The sequence below is a fragment of the Dermacentor silvarum genome, chromosome 6 (genome assembly GCF_013339745.2).
Source record: "Dermacentor silvarum isolate Dsil-2018 chromosome 6, BIME_Dsil_1.4, whole genome shotgun sequence".
NCBI lineage: Eukaryota > Metazoa > Arthropoda > Arachnida > Ixodida > Ixodidae > Dermacentor > Dermacentor silvarum.
In genome coordinates, this window is record NC_051159.1 from 21,409,013 (window position 1) to 21,428,179 (window position 19,167).

Sequence of the window (19,167 nt, forward strand, 5' to 3'; positions counted from 1 at the left end):
AAAGACCAGTATGCTCATCCGTCTTGGCCGTGCATTGCAGCAATAGGACTTCTGGCCAGATTACGAGCGTCACCTATTTTTCACCTACGGTGGAAAATTGACACGTAAAATCAGTGAGGCATACCACATAAATAACAAGACATGTGTGAGACAGCCCCTTTGGTAATGGTCTCCCTTCCCTCCGAGCAGTGTAAATTTTTTCCTGAAAAGTTACATGAACTGACCCGCAAACTCAAAAGGACGCTACAAATTTCATCTAGTGGACACGGTGTTCTCAGAAAATGCACAAATACAGTGATGGGTACCCGTTGGCATATACTGTAGTAATAGTTGGCGCAAGCTAGCTTCGACATTGCTGCCATACTTCAGCTGTCGCAAGGCTACACCTTCACATTTCATTTCAAGAAATTCAAGCTCATCATATGTGTATTTGCCAGTGGCAGTTATTCTGAGAACAAGACAGAAATTATTGTAAATAGCAATGTTAAACAAAGGTAAACACGCTGCATGCTTAGACCTGTGACATATTTGGCACACTACAATTCGAATTCTGACATGCACAAAAACTGCGCATGCGCGTAGCATAAACAAAGAAAAAAAATACAGAAATAGAAGCTACAGCATCAGGAACAGTTTTAAAACAGTAAACCAAAATAAGAAGTGCAATATACTGTGTGCAAAGCAAAAAATAAAATTCAACTTGAAGCCAAGCGACTGAAGCGACAAAAAAGTACTTAACATCAGGATATGTTATGTTTAGTTTTATATAGAACACGATAATGTTTGCATAATGTTACGAACACAAATAAGCAGCAAGTTGAATAATGTTGCATAAATATTTAGCCTATTTAGTAAGCTGAGTTGAGTAATATGTCGATAAGCTTATACACAAATCATACCGAGATAGTACTTTCTGGTACATGTACACTTCATACATACCTGACATGACATCCAGAGTACACACCGTGCTGCTGTGGCCATGGCCGCGGGATCCCTGCATTTCCCTGCCATCATGTGGACACTGCTGTGGGTCACGGTGTCACCACTGCAAAATGAGTTCTGTGTTAATTTATAGCATTGATTGACACAATGAAACTGTCATATTGTGAACACATGCAAGGTGCACATAAACACAGTCATGAAAACATGTCTGCACTAGTACAGGGTTGCAACAGAGCACAAGGTCGAGTCATTGAAGAATGTCATGATAATAGGGACCCCTTCATCAAAGTAAAATTTTGAACATGCACGCAGCAGCAGCAGCACATACAAGAAATGTTTGTGTACATACTCGGGTACTTTCATGACTTAGTTTAAACAACTTTCCCCTATCATGTTTAGTTATGTCAAAGTTATGGCAACACCCCTTGTCTTGAAAACAAAGCTGTACTAGTAGCAAGCTGTGACTGCTCACATTTTCGTTTTCATCATCATCATCATTTATTGTTCCCTTAAAGGCCCTATTACATAAGGGGGGGGGGGGGAGTACACATATAAAATACACTAAAGCTGGTCAGTCATCAAAATCTAAAAGCGGGGAAAACACATGAGAAGACATTAAAATAAAAAAAAGCAGTTCAAAAAATTGCCTCTCCTCAAACTGCTCGTAAACCGAAAACCTGGTATGCAGAGATTATTTACAACGTCGAAGAGTTTATAAGCGAAGAAACGTAATTGTATTAAGAAACGGTGAAGAGACAAATGAGTCGTTATTATGCAACTTCAGCAGAAAAGCGGGAGCGCACGCACAGGTGAACACGATTATTTCCGAACGTAATCTTTCTCATCAGAAGAAAACGCTGATCAGTATATTCAATTTCGCATCAAGGCAATAAATTTCCGCAACTAAGTTCTGACAAACAGCGCGCAGCATGCACAAGCACAGGTTTCACTGTTGTCGTAGAAGTTCTATTTCCTACGTTCACAAGGCACGCTATCTACAGTCGCAATCTCTTTGAGGGTGAACACGGGAGCGCGTGGCTTTCTATATCACCAGCGCCGTCAGACGGCAGCCACAATATCTGCGCGCATGCTCGGGGAGGGTAGGCTCCTTTCGTGCGCATTACGTCATCGTAGCACGCGTGTGTCGTCTGCTAGCAGTTTTTTTCCCCTCAATAGAAACCAAATTATGACAGAAACCACGATTTTGATGCTTTTAATTCAGAACGTTGTGCTTCTTATGCTTCGCGTTATTGTAATTACTTCAACTTTTCACTTTGTTTAGTTTTCCTTCTGCTGTGTCCTTATCGTTCAACGAACAGGCAAGGGAACACAAACATCCGAACTTTCACTTGGTGCAAGTTCAACAAAAGATTGATCTGTTTAGAAGTAGTATTAGTAAGCAGGAATAATTTTCTCTTTGATGATGTTAGTATTTTGTATACAACCCTTTGTGGAAACGACTGCTGCCATCCTAGACGGCAGTGACGCGTACAGCGCTGGCACAAAGTCATGATGCGCTCGAAGGTCCTCCCATTCTTGTCGAACTGCTGCCCACAGCTTGTCCCCAGTCGTCGGGCGGGCAGGTTTTCGCACCATGGCTGCTTTTATGTACTCCCATATATTTTCGCAGATGTTCATGTCAGCGCCTTTGGCCGGCCAGGAAAGCATGCTGATTCTGCGATTTTCTATATGTTCCTTGACAACTTTTGCCGTGTGAACCAGCGCCAGGTCATGTTGAAACATAAAGCCGGCATCGGGAAAGACGCTGTTGGCTTAGGGCTGCAACACATTGTCCAAAATTTCTGTGCAGTATCGCTGCGATGTAAGGGCACCTTCTATGCGATGCAGAGGCCCGAGACCATGCCTTGACACCGCGCCCCACACGTTCACGCAGTTTCGGCCACTCGCGGAGACTCCCTGCACGTTGGCTGGCTCGTAACTGCATGGAAATTGTATTTTTGACCATCCTTCGCAAAATCAAACAAACGTGCATTAAGAAAAGTTTCTTACCGTGTGCCTCTGGTTCGCCAAACTCGCATCCGTTGGTCTTGGCGAGTTGTAAAAGTCGACTCATCTGAGAAGATCACTCGGCCCTAGTCATCTGCCATCCATGAGGCGTGTACTTCGGCAAAATGGAGACGTCACTTCTTGTTCGAAGCAGTGACGACTGGCTTTCGTGCAGCTACAGAATTTCGGAGTCCAGCACTTCGGAGGCGTCGCCGGACCGTAGCAAGGGAAGCGTCCACATCTAGCTGCTCCCGCACTTGCCTCGCGGACTGGAACGGGTTCTCGACGACAGCAGCTACCATAAGCGCGTCTTCATCCTCCGTCGTTGCCTTTGGTCGACGCCTGTGTGGGGCATCACAGAATCGGCCTTCCTTGCTGAATGCCTGAATAATCCTGTTGACGGTCTTTGGCGGCCTGTGCACGAGAGCACCGATGGAGCGCTGTGAATATCCCTTGAGCGAATATTGTACGATTTTCCACCTATCTTCTTCGGGAAGGCGGGCCATGCTGAAATTCAGTTGCTGCTCTGACAGTTGCAGTAATGTGCAAGAATATATATACGCTCCTGAAAGACGGAAGCCGCTTTTTAACTACGCCCACAAGTGTCATGAGCATGCGTGGCCTGGCTATAGATCAACAATGATCTTGAGAACGCCCACAAAACATTACATATATTATCAAGTTTATTGATGCATCGTGGGGAGCGTAATGAGAAGTTCAACATCGTCACCAATCCCGAACCGTACGGCTACCTTATTGCGGTACGCGCGCAGCAGACGACACGCACTTGCTTGCGTGACGCAATGTGCGCGGCGGGAGAATTTGTGCACGCCGGACACACTGCGCATGAGCAATGCTTCTCTTTGCCGCCGCTGAACCGCGCTGTGAGCTCAGAAGGCCACGCGTTCCCGTGTTCACCCTCAAAAAGATTGCGACTGTACACACGAGTAGCACGCACAACACACGTGTAGTTGGCAAGCAGGACTGCTTACCTTTTCAATGGTATACGGTGCTCTCCAAGTTGCCGGTGCTGCGTCGACGACGTTACTCCCAGCATACATGCCGCTGCGTAGTGGACGAGCTGAGGCACGCTGACAATGCGCATTATTTCTTCTCAACGTCCACCCAATTTTCCACGACAACCAGAGACAAAGGCCAAGGCATGAAAATCGTTGGTCCACATTTGTCTGGCGCGCCACGCATACCGCGAGTTTGCAGCGAGACATAAGGTATCTTCTGGCATTTTTGTGCACGCTAACTACGTCCCATTTCATTACAGCAAACACAAAAACACACGATCCAGCAAACGCACCGTGATAGCTACACAAATGTCCGGCACGTTGAAGACGGAGGAAAAACAACACCGCCACCTCCATACTTGTAAGGTTGATGACTAGAATATTAACTAGTACACTCATGTTTTTTACCGTGTTGCGCCCAACTACGTATAGATGTTGGGAGACAAAACAAGCCACCGAACAGTGTATATTTTACACTATAGTTTAGCGTAGGAAGAAATTCTATGACGTATTTTCAATTTTGAATCGCTTCTGCCGTCTGCAGGCAGCAAAAGCGTGGCCTTCGAGATTGGGTGATGTTATTCCTTGAAAACCGTTGCTGTGGCGTTATTTGAATGATTTTGACTACCTGCGCCGTCAGTTCGTTTTAGATATGTTCCTGCTGTCGTTAACATCAACTGTAAGCGCAGAAATCGTCGAAACGATCTCTGCAGTGTGCCTCGATCGAGGTTTTCGCATAAATCCCAGAATTGGTTTTAAATCAACGTTTTCGTCGGCAAAATACTGATATTTGCCTGCAAATTGTGCTCGATATGATAGACCAATAATCTGTATGATTAGCCACCCCACCCCGCACCCCCCCCCCCCAAAAAAAAAAAAAAATTCAGAGCCCTTCCACTATGTGAAGATGGAGGTCCAGCGAAGCTGTTGGTTTTGTTTAATTATATATAAAATTGTTTTAATTTGGTGGTTATGTTAAATGGTTGGAAAGAAACACATAACTTCGTTGCATCGCCGCGCGCCGTATTCTGTATGTGCGAGTGAAAGCGAGTTTAGGCAACTAGACTCACACCACTTTGCACCATCGGTCGCAGCACGTTGGGCCGCTGCGCGTATCGGCTTCTCGTCGCTTTCGCATCCATTCGCGCTGTTGAGTGCGCTGGCGCTACTCGAAGGCGCGATCTTCCTCTTTGGAGCGAGCGACACGGGTCTTACCCATACCGAGTCCAAGGGGCAACTGATGACGTCGCTATGGAAATGGCTATGTCACGAGAGAGTGAGACACAGCTACTGCATTGTTGGTAGACTATTACGTTTTATCACTGACGTTTCGACACGCATCGTCTCGACACGCATCGTCATAGACGATGCGTGTCGAGACGATGGACGCGTTTGGGCAACAGCGTTCATCGCTCCGGCGCATTGTTTTTGTCTCTCTGGGTCCCACGTGTGACAACGGTAGTTCAAGGGCGCGTTACATGTCCCAGAGCCCACAGGGGTAATGCGCCAATGAGCTTGGACCGTTTCTGCACTATCGCCAGGATCGGCCCATATGACGTGCGTATGTGCCATTGCGCGTGGACCCTTTCTGTACTATGACCAGGATCGGCCCACTTGTTTTTTGTCAACATCTCGAAGACATTTTTTTTCTAGATCCTAACATGGACAGCTTCGCTGTAAAAAAATTTAAAAAGAAGAAAAAAGAAAAAAAAAGAACGAACAAATTACGAGTTGGCGTCATATACATTTTATGGCATTAGCAATAACAAAAAAAAAAGCTGTATACCCCTCTCATGAGAAATCTTATGATGCATTGCCATTTGAGTCTCTGATGTACTTGTGATGCTAAACAACACTAGACGATGCATTTCTGATGCCTGTCTGATGGAACATTAGGAATGCATAACGTCCTGATCAGAAACTCATGGTTCATTTTCATAAGGGCATGGCAACCAGCAGGAGAAGACCGCGTGCATGCGCACGCGATCTCCTCCTCGCCAGTTTCCTCCCTTCCTGGCCAGGATCGCCTCTCTTTTCTCCGCGGCGCCTGAGCCAGGAGAAAAAAAAAGCTGGCCGATTGATTCAGCGTCGGCAAGCAACAGCGTTCTTGGCACTGTATCACCTTTGGTTAGCCTGCCTGCGTTTGTGGCATGCCAGGTACGCTGCCGCTCGTAGGCGCCGACGTGTCCAACGCTAGTCACGCGAAATGTCGCGAAAGGGAAGGTACCTCCGAAAATGATCGCTCGAGAATACCTTCCTACATGGGTAGTTAAGTTGAACCAAGTTAAGACCTTGCAGCAACCAAGTTAATACCTAACAGTAGCAGCCGGTAAGACTTGAGGATCGACAGTTTTGCTGTGCCTAAGCTTTGCACGACGAAGTGCAAACTTGCCCGTTTTTTTTTTTTCGATATGATTTTAGTTTCGTTCCACTGAAAAAAGTTCTGTTCCGGTTCTGCTCCCAACGAAAAAAAAAAAGATTCCTAACGGTTTTCGTTCGCATCCAAAGTTTTCGAAGCGAAGTAACGACAAAAACAGTATTTATTTTTCTGAATAAGTGAATTACGAATTTCTCAGATTCAGTGCCTCAAGTCAAGGCACTCAGCATGATCTCATAAACAGCACGTCATCTAGTGTACTCGCCGAAATGCGGGACCGCTGTTCCCGTAAAACGAACTTAAACGAGTATAAACGAGCGATGAAGCTTCGGTAACAAAGCGTTGTACCCGTAGAAAACGAAGCGATAAGCTCTTCAGCGCGCAAGTCCACGGTTTTGCTACGATACCGATTTGCTAGTGCACCGAGCGGCAGGCTTAGATTAGTTTCTCGACCGGCTATCGCTCGCGCTATCCCTGCCTTAGATACGCGCTTTTCCGGACCCCTGAGATACGCCCTCATGCTGATGTTGCCTGACGTCGGTGGTTTCGGATTTCCCCTTGAACGGAAAACCGATAATAATTATTTCGGTTTCACCACGAAACAAAATAAGAAATACCGTTTCAATTACGTTCTCTTTTCGGTCAAGAAATATCGTTTTTTTTTGTTTGTTCTCGTTCCGTTCTCACACATTGCCGAGCGAACGAGCGCAGCGAAGGATGAAAGAACGAACGCGGGGACCAAAGCGGAGCAGCGGAATTATAAGGCGGAAAGCGGAGTCTGGCGAAAGCGCGAGAAGAAAAGCATAGTGTGGCGACGTTGTCTACGAGATGGCGCTGAGCCGTGCTCCCTCAAGGGCTGCAGAAGATAGCGCCAACCTTTCCCTTTCCCAACGAACCACTTACTACTACTACGCCAGAATAGCGCGCGTCGTCGGGGAGGTCTGTCGGCGGCGGCTGCTATGAATGGCGCACACGCGTCACCCTCGCGCTGGCTCTCGCGATCTACAGATTAGCGAGGGAGTCGCGCCACACTCCGTTTGCAACGTGCCGCACTAGGCAGATTGTCCGCGTCTGCCAATATATCGCGAAAGGAAAACACGTATCAAATTTCGCATTAGATGGTATCGTAATCGTCGGTGATTTTCTTAACAGGGGATTACGTGATCGAGATATGGCTCGACCTAAGCGCACCTAGACGCCGGAAGAAGAGGCTGCCTGACGAAAGAAGCGCCTTCAAGCCACGCGGGAAAGCTTGGCAAAATTCCGGTGTGCGCGCGAGCATAGCGCGCGGCGCTATGCTCGCGAGAGAGGAACCTGGATATTGATGTCATAGCTACGCCGAGCACGTGTTCAGCAGAGTCATGTGACCGCGCTAATGAGCGTGCGCGCGGCGGTGGCCGGGCATTTCTCCGCTCTACCGAGATATGGCTCGACCTAAGCGCACCTAGACGCCGGAAGAAGAGGCTGCCTGACGAAAGAAGCGCCTTCAAGCCACGCGGGAAAGGAATCGCCGTGTTCGTGCCGATACAGCCTACCTCGCCAACAAAGCCGCCGATATGCGACGTCGCCGAGCCGATCCGGAATGCCGGCAACGCGAGAATCAAGACAAGCCTCAACGCTGCGAAAGTGATCCCTGCCTCCGATAAACTAGTTGCTAAGGAACGTCGCCCAGCTCGGCTGTTTCTTCGGACTTGGCACCGCTAGTGTCAAGCTGGCCGCATTTTTTTTTTTCTGTCCCCTGCACGGCTGGCCTCCGCGCTCCTGCGGATGCGCGGAGGCGAGCGCCATTTGTTGGTGCAACAAGTCACCAAACGGTGCGCGCCTCCCGCTGTGATTGGTAGAGTTTTTAGGTGCGCAGACGAAGAAATCCCGTGATCTTAGTCATACACAGATTTACTGTAAAAACACCGAGTGCAAAATACAGCATTCGGAATTGCTCAAAGCATTTCCCCCTTGTTTTTATCAATTATATGTACACTCCAAGCGCGTTTCTGCCGTCGTCGTGGTCGTGGATGTCGCTGTGAGGTTCTGTATAAACTGCAAACACGGTAACGTCGTCGCCGTACGCTGTATGTGCTAGCGCAAGCTTGCGAGGGTCAGCCGACGATTGCGTCTCAACCTCGTGCGCACGAGGGAGAAAAGAGGGGCGGACGCGCGCTTGTTTTGTCGCGCGCGAGGCAAGGGGAGGGGGGAGGGAGGGGCGGTTACTGCGGTGGCGGCACGCGCGGGTGCCGAATCTTGAATGCGATCTGCGACGTGAAAAACGTGCGCGCCCGCGCAGGCCTCATCTTCAAAGTGATCTGCGATGTGGGCAAAGTGCAACTCGTACCGGTAGCTTCGTATGCGCTGTGCTTTCGACGTTTACTTCGCGTTGAAGCGAGACGGCACGAAGGTCAATTCGCTCGCTGCTGGTGCCGCGCCTCCTCATTCCAGCGTTTTGACAGCGAGTTTCCGCGGTAATCAAGCGATATGGGTTCATGTTTACCAGTGCACGCGTTACACCGTACTTGTTAGTAAGCGAATGTTTACAAGTTTTTGCTGCCGAAAACCTACTATCTTTAGTTCGTATAGTTGGCTAGTAATTTTCTATCGCAATCGATGCTTCACTTTCAGGCTAAACTGCGTCATTTTTTTTTTTTTTGACCAAGTAAACAGTTACCAGGTAGACCATTTTCACGGCGATCGCCACGGGCGCCGCCTCGTTTTATCACGAAGTGACGCGTCCATTGGTTACCTCAGCTGTCTCCGTTTGCCTCCGTGTTTACAATGGATATGCATGCCGTCGGTGCGGCTTCTTAAACCTCTGTTTCGACGGTTATCGTAGACGGTGAGTGGGTCGGTGGACGACACGAAGCTTTGACCACAGCTTCAGAGGACATGTCAGCGCTTTTTAAGATCGTTATGCCTTGTCCAAACGGTACGAGCAGCGTACACTGTGCTTCTGTTAGAAGCGGGGCTACAAATATAGTTCAAGCTGTCCAAACTTTCTGCTTCTGGATTAAAGCAAGATGATGAGTGTCCCTTGAGCCTCGTTGTTTATTTGCAAATCACTTTCATGCAGTGGCTAGTCATTTTCCTGACTCAGTAACGTTCCTCAGTGCGATCACTGTTCCATTAATTATTTTCTGCCTATAATCACTGGCGGAGGTGTTCAGTCGCTGTAAATGTCTTCTTCCCGCGCACAAGGCTTGTAACGTAGATGTTCCGTACTTTGTAATAGCCTATAGCAAATGCGTATTATCGCTATAGTCGCTCGCGTACTCTGTGTAACGTCACGAAATGTCCAGCTTCAAGCATTCATCTACTGTCGGTGTAGACCTCACCCATGCTTCTGCGCATTGGTTCAAGAGATGCGCCTATTCACTTATTCTTGTATTCTTGATACTTGGGCAATGAAGCGGCTGTAAATTTGAGAGCGATTTGGGGTCGATGTATGCAGATTACGTGCCAGATACTTATTATGGTAGGAAGTGGCGTCACTCCCTTAATTCGCTACCGTGTAACAAGCTTAAGTACAGATTTTTGGACTGGTTGGTTCTTTGGAGTAATTGAAGTCATAGCGCTGGATTGACGCGGACAAGAAAGACGACAGGACGTGCGCACGCCCTGTTGTCTTTCTTGTCAGCGCCATGACCTCAATTACGGCTCCCTTGCCGACGTTCCGGGGTTGAAGTAGTCTCCTTTTTAGGGTTAGCGATAGAACACTGGCGGACGAGTGAACGTTTTTACCTTCGAGGAAAACCGGTGCATCGCGAAGTGCCGGCAACACAGGCAGCCTTTGCGCAGGAGCGGTCCGTGAACTTGGCACACAGATTCAGTTCATTCTTTAAATGCTAGCCACTATTTTTGCAGCCAATTACTGCCCACCTCTTCCCTCTACCGTTCAACATTTTGCAGCATGAATGAAGCACAGTGCGTAAGCCAACACGCAGTTGCAGTTCCGACAGCTGATCTCACAGTATACAATATATAGCAGTGTATATGAAGCGGTAATCTTTTCGCATTCGCGCGTTCGCCTGAGGCAACGTGTGGCGCGCCGTTGGAAGCGCCATCTCGTTTCTCTAGAGCAAACTACTCCGAGAAAATGGTCCGTAAGCTCTTATGATAAAGACCATCTCTTTGCCACTGCTGCAGCAAAGGTTGCCCAGACACTGGATGCGGTTTTGAAAGGAGACAGAGGGGAGACGCAAGGTTTCGAGAAACGTCTACGATTAACAAAAAAAAAAAAATTTGCCGAGAGTAACATGGTCGCATATGATAATAAACGGGGCATAAATGGTCAGCTGGTTTTCCTTATAGCGGGCAAGGTCTCAAGGTTGAAGTACGTTTTTAAACCTATAGATATTTTTCAGACCTATAACCGCCAGAAAGGGTTATAAAAAAACTTGTTGCCACATGATTCTCCTCACATCAATAGAGTAAGGCGGGGTAATATATGTCTAATATATTTCAGAACTTTCCAAGTCATTGTCCCATCTATCCATCTACCCCATCTTTTGGATTCCAGCTGCAAGGCCGAATCTGAAATCAGATGGAATTTTGCATGAAATACCTTTGGAATGTAAATAGTTTGACAGACAGGGCGCCAAGTGAACGATTGTGCTCTTAACATGCGCCTTGCATGAGAACTGAAGACGGCGCACATATATGGAAGCCGCCACTTGAGGTGTTGTGAATTCGAGGCAAGAGCAATAATACAATAGCGTGTGTCAAGTGTGTTGCGGGATTATTTAATTACACAGAAAGGCTTCGCATGTGACGCCTGTTTCAGTGTGTTTGTGAACGTTTTTGGTATGTAGTGCTGCGTTGAAATTATTTTGTTCAGCAAATGCCTTGCCAAGATAACAAATAAAAACAAAACAAAAGGAAGGATTTCGTGCTCTCACAGTGATTATACATTCACGATATGTGTTGCGGAAAATAAACAGATGCCACAATTACAGCTGTACCGGAGGAAACGCTGTGTACCACTTTACTTTTGTTCTCGCTAAAAGGAACAGTGCGACCACGGGGCAAGGGTGTAAAGAGTGTGCGCTAGCTTCCAACAGGATTATATTGAAACGAGGTGCACGTTATGGACATCTGTATAAACATACATTGGTGCTTGTATACATATACCAACATTCCAATTCGTATATGTCACGTATGCTTCTCTCTTCGTTGCTGCTTGGTTTTTCTGATACGGCCAACTGTACTCATGTTCAATAAATTGTATTTTTTATAACGCAAAAAGGTAAGGCGTGCAGACACGGACAGAAGAGCCTGCATGCCTTACCTTTTTGCATTATGAATCCTTACGAACTAACTCAGCTTTCTATTTTTATATGTCGCGATGTCTTGATTAATATCCCAGATGTAAACGAATTTTGTAACGAAAGCTGGTCAAGATGGAAAACAGGATACAAATTGACGCGCGTTCGGCGTCTGCCGAACAGGCAGTGCATATCCAACAGGGTTGTCTGCGGGACGCCTTAAACCGCAGCTCAGGTCATACCTGCACGCATAGGCTTCAAATTTTCTTCGAAGGTGATAATATCCTCAGGAAGATCTCCCATTGGATGGCGAGTGATTTTGCATTCGATGCTTTTCTCTTTTGTGCAGCGGTGCAAGAGCAAGCTCAACACGCTGGCCGTGTCGGTGATGAACCAGTGGCCCGGGGTGCGGCTGCGCGTCACCGAGGGCTGGGACGAAGAAGGCCACCACGCGCCCCACTCGTTGCACTACGAAGGCCGCGCCGTGGACGTGACCACCAGCGACCGCGAGCGCTCCAAGTACGGCATGCTGGCTCGTCTGGCCGTCGAGGCAGGCTTCGACTGGGTCTACTACGAGTCGCGCACCCACATACACCTGTCCGTCAAGTCAGGTAAAGCGCGTCGATTGCGTAGTCGATGTGCTATAGAGCGTTCATTGGCCGGCTGTGAGCGGCGCCACCGTTTCATCTCATCGAGCCTCGTGCATCAGGGTCACTCGCTTTGCCGACGCATTCCGTGTTGTTGACCGTGGAGAGGACCGCCCGTGCGGTTCTCCGGTGCCCACGCCTCCCGCGGCGGCCGGGGCGGGCGATGGCTCGTAGCAGGTCACGCTCGCTTGCGAGGCATTAGCGGTCACCACTGGCTTCTCGCGTATGCAGAGGAAACAACGTCGGGGCAGTCGATTAAAGCTAAGCTTCCAAATCCCGTTCTTGGCCAACTTGTGAACAATTCGGAACTAATGTGTCATTCTACCGTGGCTCGCAATATACGTAAGGACACTATCGTGAAGAAACAAAACACCAAGTCACAGAATTCTTTAGCGCATTGTAACATAACCCCAACTATTTGACTCGCAGCAGTCCGTGCCTGAGCCCACCGTCTTGTCTCTGCGTTCTGCAGTTTTCTCGACAACGTCGTTATGGATGGTGCATCAGCGGCACTTTATTAATATTTATTTATTAATATTTAATGCATTAATATGGGGAAAAAGTGTGCGCGCTTAGGACCTGAAGAAAAACGGAGAAAGAAAACAGGATCGGATGATGTGACCTCACTTTTCTTAGTCTTTAGTCACCCCGTCGGAGCTACGCAGTGGATGAAAAAAAATTAATTACAGTGCATTTAAAAAGACATGATTCCCAAGTACAACAGCAGTAATACAAATAAGCGATATAGCCGTATACAAAATCAACCGTCAAGGTTTTTCAATTGCTTTTTTTCTGCATACATACGACAGGCAACTCCACTCATTATTGGTGCGCGGGAAAAAAACTACTAGTAATTGAAAATATTAGGTGTGGTGCTGTATTGGGTTATTTGCACTTCACGCCCATGCCTTATACTTAGTGACATTAGAGTAGGGTTCAGGATTGAGGAATAATTGGTGAGGCTTGAATTGAAAGAGAAATTTGAGTCTCTCAATATTTCGCCCCTGACTGCCTCATTTGGTAAGTCAGTCTAACGATATTTTTTAACGCCACTTTGGAAACTAAGGGAAGCGTTCATGACATCCCCGAACGAAAGAAGCAAATCTGCAGGATTATTATCCGGTTGCCTTCACCCAAGAAGATCTCCTACACGTGACGCTTGTGGCTGAAGAGATGTTCCACATCCGCCGTCGAGGCCATGAGTGGTGGCGCTGGCTTACATTCCCAGATTTTGTTCTAGCAGATAAACATAAATACCTCAGAAAGCGCATGGTAAAATGGCGCCGCGGTAGCTCATTCGGTAAGAGCATCGCACGCGTAATGCGAAGACGTGGGATTGTTCTCCACCTGCGGCAAGTTGTTCTTGCACCCATTTTCATTTCCAATAATGTATAATTTCTACATTTCGCTTAGCAAGTAGGAGTAATTTCCCCTATGTTGTCCTTGGTGTAGCTGTTTGTTGGCTTCTTATGATATGACTAATAAAGATGGGGCCCTCGGTTTCTTTTCTTTTGTCAAGAATGTAAGACAAGGTATGAGCAACATTAGCGATAAAATGATGTGGCAATCTAACCCGCCAGGCCCGTAGCCAGGAATGTTTTTTGGGGGGCGGGGGGGGGGGGGGGCTCACTTGCTGAAGGCTTTGACTATTTGAGGAAAGCACGTATTCTGCAGTAATTATTTTCGGTAAAAATTGCAGTATGTAAATTATGTGACTTTTAACAGCGGAGCTGTTTAAGCCAGAGGTTGGCTCGTATAACATAGACCGGAAACTGCGCCTGATGATGACGTCACCGCGCGTTACTTTAGCAACCACTTGGCACAGCTGCGCCTCGCTTCGTCGCCGCTCCGCATCGCCGCGCCGAGCTGCTACGACCACTCACCTGCTTCGTCTAGCCATGACGTCACTTCGCGCCGCCTAGCAACCACATGTGCCTTGCTTCACGTAGACATGTGCACGCTTCGCCAGGCCACTTCGTCGCTTCGCCAAGCTTTGCTACCGTCTAGTTACACGCTTTGCCCAGCCGCGTTGACAGTTGCATGATCGTGTGGAGGTGGAGCTCAGTCGGGACGCCATCAGGAAGAGAGAGAAAACACTTTATTTGCACCCGTCAGAGAGTATGGGTGATCGGGGTGAGACGAAGCTCCCCCTTTCACCGTCTACTTCCCCCTAGACGTCGGCTGGAATCGAATCAGTTGGCTTCCGGCGGCGGCCTGGGCTTGACAGATGGCTTGTCTTTGGGCTTGTTCTTCCTGGCTATGGAGGGAGGATTCCCATGACTCTTTGTTTCCATGTAGACCGTTTAGCGCTGGGCAAGCCCAGAGCATGTGATTTAGGGTTGCTATGCCTTCACAGTTTTTGCATTTCGAAGAGTGCAATTCAGGATGCCATTTGTGTAGGATATACGGTTTTGGGAAGGTACCTGTCTGCAGTTTTCGCCAGATTACTTCTTCCTTCTTTGTGAGAGATCTATGGGGTCCCGGGAGGAAGGGTTCTCCTGCCCATTCTATAGTGTTGTAGAATTTCTCTGTATGTGGTTAAGTCTCGCTTTTTGTCGTCAGGGAGATAAAGCTCGGAGCCGCTGTCATGGCGGCAGAACTCTCGTTGACTCTGTGCCGAGTACATGCAGCCTTGACAATAGGACGACCAAAGATCCGGACACCCGAAGAAGAAGCCGCTCATCTTGAAGCGCGTCGTGCGGCTAAGCGAGAATCTGCGCGTCTAACGCCTGAATAAACTAGGTCGGCCACACGCTCCGCTGTTTGCTCCAGCCTCCAGCCACTAGTGCAAGCTGCGCTGATTTTGTGCATACTATTTTATTAATAGTTTTGTATTTTTAGTTTTGAGATTGATCTTCCGAATAGTACAATATTTTATCGGGACGATTCGTCTGAATAGATTTCATTCATGAAAATAAAACAGCGGTACCGGGAGAGAGGGAGGCCGATATCGGGGGGGGGGGGGGGATAGCCCCCCTCCCTTCTGGTGATGGGCCTGTAACCCGCATATACTGCATGTCATATAGCAAGGCGTGGCGTATACATATACCTAAATATATACGGTAATTTTCGCTCAAGGGACGCGGCCGCCGACACCGACACGGGGCTCTTAACGCTTTCGCGTTGGAACATTTCACCAAAGGGACTATAAAGCTTTTCCATTCCTACACGTAAGCAGTCTTGAGCGTCTCTGGCGCATTTTTTCTTAGTCGTGTGAAGATGACGTAATTTGTGTGCAGTTTTTCTACTACGGCTTTCTGCCACGGCTTTCTGATGACGGCGGGGTCGCATGATGAGCCAAGTAATGCTGTCGCATTAAAGGCGTTCGGTAGTCGCGTCCGACTTACACCACGTTAGTTTTAGTCGGAAATAAAGGCCCTAAGGCCTTCGTTAACCGCTCTTGTAGACGCAAAGAAAGGTTAGTCTCAGTGTGATGACGGAAATATGTCAGAAACGGGGGAAAATCAAGACGAGGACGACGGCGGCTGTCATTCTAAGCAAACAGGCGACGGTGCCCGAGTCGAAGACACAGGAATCTGGTGGGGCGTCTATTGGCTGCCTATCCTAATCCACGTGGTCTGTTTTTTGAAGACATTTTTTTGCGATAGCAATTATATGGACACTCCAAGTGCATTCCTGCCGTCGCTGTCGTCGTCGTCGCCGTGAGGTTCCGTATAAATTCCAACGGCGATAAACTCGTCGCTGCGCGCCGTATGCTGTATGTGCGAGTGAAAGCGTGCGAGGGACCCGCGCTTTCACGGAGAGCGAACTCACGGCGGAGAGCAAACACGACGTCTCCGGTCGTGCGAAAGGCCGTGGGGGGATGGGAGGGAGGGAGGGGAAGCGACGTTGAGCTGCGGCACTAAATGCGTATCTTGTGACCGGGCGCAAGGAGAACTGGCCACTCAATCTCCCACGCGAAAGGAGGAATACGGGAAGGCAGCGCGGGAGGGAGGGTGCACGGCTTCTACTCTGCCAGGAACTACGTACTTGTACTTTGCGCGATTGACGGCTGTCGCGCGCACCGTATCTTGAAAGCGATCTCCACATGGCTCTGACCTTTGTATGCGCTGTACTTTCGCCGCGCAGTTTCCGTTGAACCGATACACCACACGAACCTTCGGTCACTGCTCCCGCCGCCCTTGCTCACGCCAGCGTTTTGACAGTGCTTGTCTGCGGTCATTGAGCGTGATCTATTCATGTTTGCTTGAGCGCGCTGAGAGCATGCTTGTTAATTCAGTTAGTAGGCGAATGTGTCCAAGTTGATGCAGCCCATAAAACTACTATCCTTACTCCGTAAACTCTGCTAGTAAATTTACTATCGCAGTTGATGCTTCGCCTTTCGGGCGAAACTGCGACTTTTTTTAATCAGAACATGTGCCGTTGGCACATTGTCCCTTTTGTCGGCAAAGCACGAATAACCTATCGCCAAAAGGTATCCCCTAAGAGGTGTGTCGGCAATGACTTTTCCTTGCAGAGTCTTACGGGTCGGCGCGAACGGGCGGCTGCTTCCACGGCGACGGTCTGGTGCAGACACCCGTTGGTGCCAAGCGACTTGCCGATGTGCTGCTTGGCGACCGTGTTCTGGCGCTGGGTGCGGACGGCCGGACGGCGGTGTTCAGCGAAGTGATCGCCTTCTTGGACCGGCAACCCGAGGCTGAGCGCGTGTTTTACTCCGTCGTCACCGAGTGCGGACGACATCTGACACTAACACCGGGACACCTGGTCTTCTACGTGGGTCCCGACCAGAAGGAACCACTGTTGCCGACGTTCGCTGCCCGCATCAGGCCGGGCGGTTTCGTGCTCGCTCAGGGAAGCGGCAACGACACCGGAGGAGTGTGGCGCCGCTTCTCCGTCAATGCGCGGACTAGTAGTGACTTGCGGCCTGTGCGTGTGCGGGACGTGCGCGCCGTGTGGTTATCGGGAGTGTACGCACCACTGACGAGAGAAGGCACTGTGATTGTGGACGGCGTGGCGGCATCTTGCTACGCGGGCGTGCAAAACCAGGCGCTGGCGCACTGGGCTTTTGCGCCGCTGCGCTTGTGGCGCAGCCTCGTGGCGCCCACCAAACCAACCCCGTGCGGCTTTGACGGAGTGCACTGGTACGCAGATGCCCTGTACAGGCTCTTCTACCGGCTGCTGCCCAGCTCCTACCTCTTAGAATGAACCCCTCCTGCTAACTTATTACTTCCTCCATGCGCTTCCCCTTGTGTTCGGCAACTGAAGGCTGGAGATTAGTGTGGCGTTCTCCGACCAAGTGACCTAAGTGCCCTCACCTTGTGGATTTTGCGGCAGACAACGCACAGTCGGTACTCTTCCTGCCCATGATAGGTCGCAAGCACTTTTACAACGCGCACACACTTCCCGTTTCTCCAACTTTACTGAAGGTTCTGATTAGACGGACAGAATTGCCTGGCGGGCTAGTTGGTTCAGGCACGTGGCTGAATCAGCGCAGTGTCTGTGTGCTTCTTGCTATCCGTCCTATTGCGTTCTGTAAGCACAAAATCGTTTCTGGTAGTTCAATATGTGTCGCGTAGTGTGCCTACAGCGATATTGGTTTGAAGCCCTGGTTCTGCAGGGAACTTAGGCAAGGTCTCAACGATGATACGATTAACAAAACGCCAAACCAGCTTCGGTTTTCTTCTGGTAAGTTTCATATGTGACAACGTCTTGAAGCGGCATTATCAGTTTTGGAACAGAAGCTGCACCAGTAAGAACAGTTTTTTACTTATCTAGCCAGCCACCCCCAGAGGTGAAAATTTAAAAAAATAAACGCCTAAACCTTCAAAAAGCATTTAGGTTTCAACCTCCGCTTGTTCGTCAACTGCAGAGTGGAAAGAAACGGCAGGTATGACAGATGAGGGCCATGCGTGAGTGTCTACCATGTTTAGCATTTAGTGGCTTATACTTGTGGAGGGTTCAATTAGCTGCTCTCCTGGATGTCTCATGCTACAGTGACCTAAATTAACGATGGGCTTCGACAAAGTGCTGCGCAAAAGGAAGCCGAGAGGCAAAAAATAGTTTTTTTAGTCAGTGTCTGGTGTTCTTCTGATAACTTTCGGTGAAGAATGTTGCAAAGTGAACACTATTCGCTTTTCGTGCGTTCTAGTCATTCACAGATGCGTCAACGCGATGTACTCCCCAGGCGGCATGTTGTCTGCCGCTGTGGCTGACCATGTGGCAATGCAATTCATCCAGAATGTGCGACGTTCCTCAGACGAGTGCATGTGCGCGTGGTTGTGACACCTCATTCCACAAAACCATGGTGTCTCGCAATAATGTCTTGGCTTCTTTGCTGTACACAACAAGCATGATCTATAAAATGATGGTAGCAAACAAACAAGATGCTTCGATGCTGAAATAAAGCTTGTGTCGAATACGCACGAAAACTTGTGTGCTGATGTACGCCAAGGAACTGCAGCAGTGCACACCATGCACTCCGGGAAGGTTGCACTGCGTGCAGACCAGGCACCATTCCAGGGTGCCGCAGTTGTATCCTCCAACGAATGAGCTATGTGAAGGGTAGTCCCCCCATCCAGTGCCTCTGCATGATATGCTTCATTCAAGAAACCAAGTAAAATGCATAAAGCGCTGCTGCGGCATACCTTACTGTGAATATCTTTGCAGTCGTGCGCGTCACGCGGAGGGGAACGCGAAGTCACCTTTCTCTCTAACGCTCTCATTTCAACAGAAGCCTCACTCTCTTCTGGACGCTTTATTTTCCTCATACAGCGGTTTCCCATATGCGGCTGGTATTGTCCAATAGCTGACGTCAATCAAAAAGGGTGTTTAGATCAGTGCGCTTCTTCCTGCTGTTACTGTGTATATTTATTGACCAAGTTCAATAAACAGCGAAAATCAGCTTTGAAATTTCGATATTACGTACTTCCGAAAGAAGCCGACTATCATCTGCTGACGCTGGG

At 48.7% G+C, this 19,167-nt stretch overlaps 1 protein-coding gene across 1 annotated transcript in view; it reads left to right on the forward strand.

The window, feature by feature from the left end:
• LOC119455325 (indian hedgehog protein) overlaps positions 1-18,681 on the forward strand; it is a 125,171-nt gene extending 106,490 nt beyond the window's left edge. The window contains exons 2-3 of the mRNA XM_037716717.2: positions 11,947-12,208; positions 16,722-18,681. Of these exons, the coding sequence (XP_037572645.1) occupies positions 11,947-12,208; positions 16,722-17,410 (951 nt within the window). The 3' untranslated portion in view covers positions 17,411-18,681. The remainder of the gene's footprint in view (positions 1-11,946; positions 12,209-16,721) is intronic.
• The last annotated feature ends 486 nt before the right edge of the window (positions 18,682-19,167 follow it).